The sequence below is a fragment of the Macaca mulatta genome, chromosome 1, assembly GCF_049350105.2.
Source record: "Macaca mulatta isolate MMU2019108-1 chromosome 1, T2T-MMU8v2.0, whole genome shotgun sequence".
Classification (NCBI taxonomy): Eukaryota; Metazoa; Chordata; class Mammalia; order Primates; family Cercopithecidae; genus Macaca; species Macaca mulatta.
This window is the reverse complement of record NC_133406.1, coordinates 113782763-113785797: the sequence shown is the minus strand read 5'-3', so window position 1 is coordinate 113785797 and position 3035 is coordinate 113782763. Positions and strand designations below refer to the sequence as shown.

Sequence of the window (3035 nt, the reverse complement as noted above, 5' to 3'; positions counted from 1 at the left end):
TCTGGTCGGGGATATTAGTCCAAAGGACCACCAGGGTCCTTCCCCTGTTTCCAGGCAGGGCCACAGCAGAGCCTGTCTTTTCTAATAACTGGCCCTTGGATCAGGGCCTAGCTCAGTGGGACAGACCAAGAGTTTGAACTAAGAGCTTTTGCAGAGGATGGAGTGCAACAGGCCTCAGTAGAATGGAGTCCAACAAACCTCCCTCTGTTGTACTGGGAATAGGTAAAATCTCCCATCCTAGGTAGAGGTTTGTGGTAGCTTTCTATTTGCACTCAGAGAATCCGTGTTGAGACTGGAAGAGGCCTGAAAGATGAAGTGTTCAAACCCTTCCATTTAATAGGAAATGAGAAAGAGGCAGGAGTATGGGTGATCTGCCCTCAAATCACACAACAGTGGTCAGAGGCAGAGCTAGGAGAAAGAACGGGCACTGCTAACTGGGCTGTTTAAAGCTTAGTGAAGGCTTTCTGCAGGGGAAGGAGGAGCTCAACTCTTCCAAAAGCAGGAATCCCCGCTGAGGGCTCTCGGGGCACCTGAAGGAGCCCTGGGCCTGGCGCAGGCAGGCGCTGGGAGGATGGCGATGTTGCCATGGATGCAGCTGCCTCCGTAAGTATCCTCTTGCAGCCGGTCCAGAGATGCTCTCTTCTCTCCTTCCAGGCTCCCCTTCCTCCTTAGATAAGATGTCTTATCAGAAAAAGCAGCCCACCCCCCAGCCCCCAGTGGGCTGCGTGAAGACCTCTGGCGGCGGTAGCGGAGGCGGAGGCAGCGGCGGCAGCGGCGGCGGCGGCTGCGGCTTCTTCAGCGGTGGCGGCAGCAGCGGTTCTGGCTGCGGCTACTCCGGAGGCGGTGGCTACTCTAGCGGCGGCTCCGGCTGTGGCGGGGGCTCCTCCGGGGGCGGCGGCGGCACTGGAGGCTGCGGAGGGGGCTCCGGTGGGAACGTCAAGTACTCCGGGGGCGGTGGCTCCTCCGGGGGCAGCTCCGGCTGTTTCTCCAGCGGTGGGGGAGGCTCCGGCTGCTTCTCCTCCGGTGGCGGCGGCTCCGGCTGCGGCGGCGTCTCCTCCGGGGGCGGCTCTGGCTGCTTCTCCAGCGGTGGGGGTGGCTCCTCCGGGGGAGGCTCCGGCTGCTTCTCCGGCGGCGGCGGCTCCTCGGGTCAGGCTGTCCAGTGCCAGAGCTACGGAGGCGTCTCCAGCGGCGTCTCTAGCGGCGGCTCCTCCAGCGGCGGCTCCGGCTGCTTCTCCAGCGGCGGGGGCGGCGGCTCCGGCTGCGGCGGCGGCTACTCCGGCGGCGGCTCTGGCTGCGGCGGCGGCGGCTACTCCGGCGGCGGCTCTGGCTGCGGCGGAGGCTCCTCTGGCGGCGGCAGCTCCGGCTACGTCTCCTCGCAGCAGGTCACCCAGACCTCGTGCGCGCCCCAGCCGAGTTACGGAGGGGGGTCGTCCGGCGGCAGCGGCGGCAGTGGCTGCTTCTCCAGCGGCGGGGGCGGCGGGGGCTCCGGCTGCGGCGGCGGCTCCTCCGGGGTTGGCAGCGGCTGCGTCATCGGTGGCGGGGGCTCCGTCTGCGGAGGTGGCTCCTCTGGGGGCGGCGGCAGCTCCAGCTGTGGCGGTGGCTCCTCCGTGGGGGGCTCAGGGAGTGGCAAGGGCGTCCCGGTCTGCCACCAGACCCAGCAGAAGCAGGCGCCTACCTGGCCATCCAAATAGGTCCCCCGGGGTACCACGGAGGCGAAGGAGTTGGAGGTGTTTTCCAGTGGCGCCGATGAGCTTAGAGCTCTCATGATGTTACCCGAGGTTTGCAAATCCTTCATGTCTTAACCTACCTGAAAGAAGCCATTGAGCTCTCCGACTGCAACTAGTGCTGCTGTTTAGCCTCTTTGGTTTCTGTACAACTACCTCCCAACCCCAGTGCCTCAGTCAATAAATGTGCAAATTCATGAGAATCTCTAGGTCTCCAAGAGTATTTGTAGTGTTCAAGTTCATCCATTCCATTCCATTCTTCTCCTTTCCTGCATTCGCTCATTCACACTTACATTCATTTTACAAATACACGGACTTAATTGGCGGAAGGGTGAGTGGATAGATGGGAGTCACCAAGAGAGGGAGGCATGGCTGGCAAACGACGGTCAAATATGTGAACATTCTAGTGTGCGGCCTAAAATCATGACGTGATCCCAAAACACAAAGATCCTGAGGAGAGACTTCAATAAACACCTCCCTGTGGATTGGGTAGCCACTGTGGGTCTCCTTACTGAACTCTGTTTTTTAAAGACATGCTGCCCTGGAAAGACGCTGTCTCTCACCGTCCGGAGCCAATTCTGCAAGGTCTGAAAGCTGGGTGGCTGCACATTAGGAGCACCAGCTCATGCTACTCAGACTCACCGGAGAAATAATAAGCCTATCCGATGTTTATGAGCCTCTAGGGCGAGCAAGACCACTTTAGTAGGTACCCGTAGGGAGAGGAGGAAGTAGGGGAACTGTTTCCTACTCTCTCACTCTCTCTCTTTTTTTTTTTTTTTTTAAATCTCAATCAGCTTTCTCGGGTTGAATGTTTCCTGCTCTCTTCAAGGAACTTTACCTAACTTAGGAAGATGCAGCATAAGTGTGCGAGATGTAAAACCTCAGCACCAGAAAGAGGTGATGGAAAACACAAGAGCTTCCGATCATCAAGGAAGAAGCCACAGTTGCTCCAAGGGATGTATTAATTGCATAGCCCTCAAAAGAGATATAGAACATCAGCCTGGCCAGGGATTTTCCAGGTTCTGCTTCATATCCTGATTTTACCAGCTCTAGTTAAATGCCAATTTACTGATTTACTCAAGAAAAACTCCTGCTACATCAAAAAGCCCAGGTACCCTTCCTACTCAATCACTGCTGGGGAGGTTAAAAAAAAAAAAAAAAAAAAAAAGGCTGCTTCTTCAACTCTCTCCCATTTAGGATCTCTACCATTCATCATTTTACATGGGTCATTCATGGAGATCAGAACAAATAGCAGTCTTAAAGATTCAGGAGCCCAACCACTGCATTATTTTCATGTTTTATTAACAAATG

The 3035-nt window shown here is 56.5% G+C and overlaps 1 protein-coding gene across 1 annotated transcript; it reads left to right on the top strand.

The window, feature by feature from the left end:
• Nucleotides 1–677: 677 nt before the first annotated feature.
• On the top strand, nucleotides 678–1691 carry LORICRIN (loricrin cornified envelope precursor protein). Its single transcript, NM_001204365.2, is given in 1 exon segment — nucleotides 678–1691. A coding segment is annotated over 1 exon segment (1014 nt).
• Nucleotides 1692–3035: the final 1344 nt, after the last annotated feature.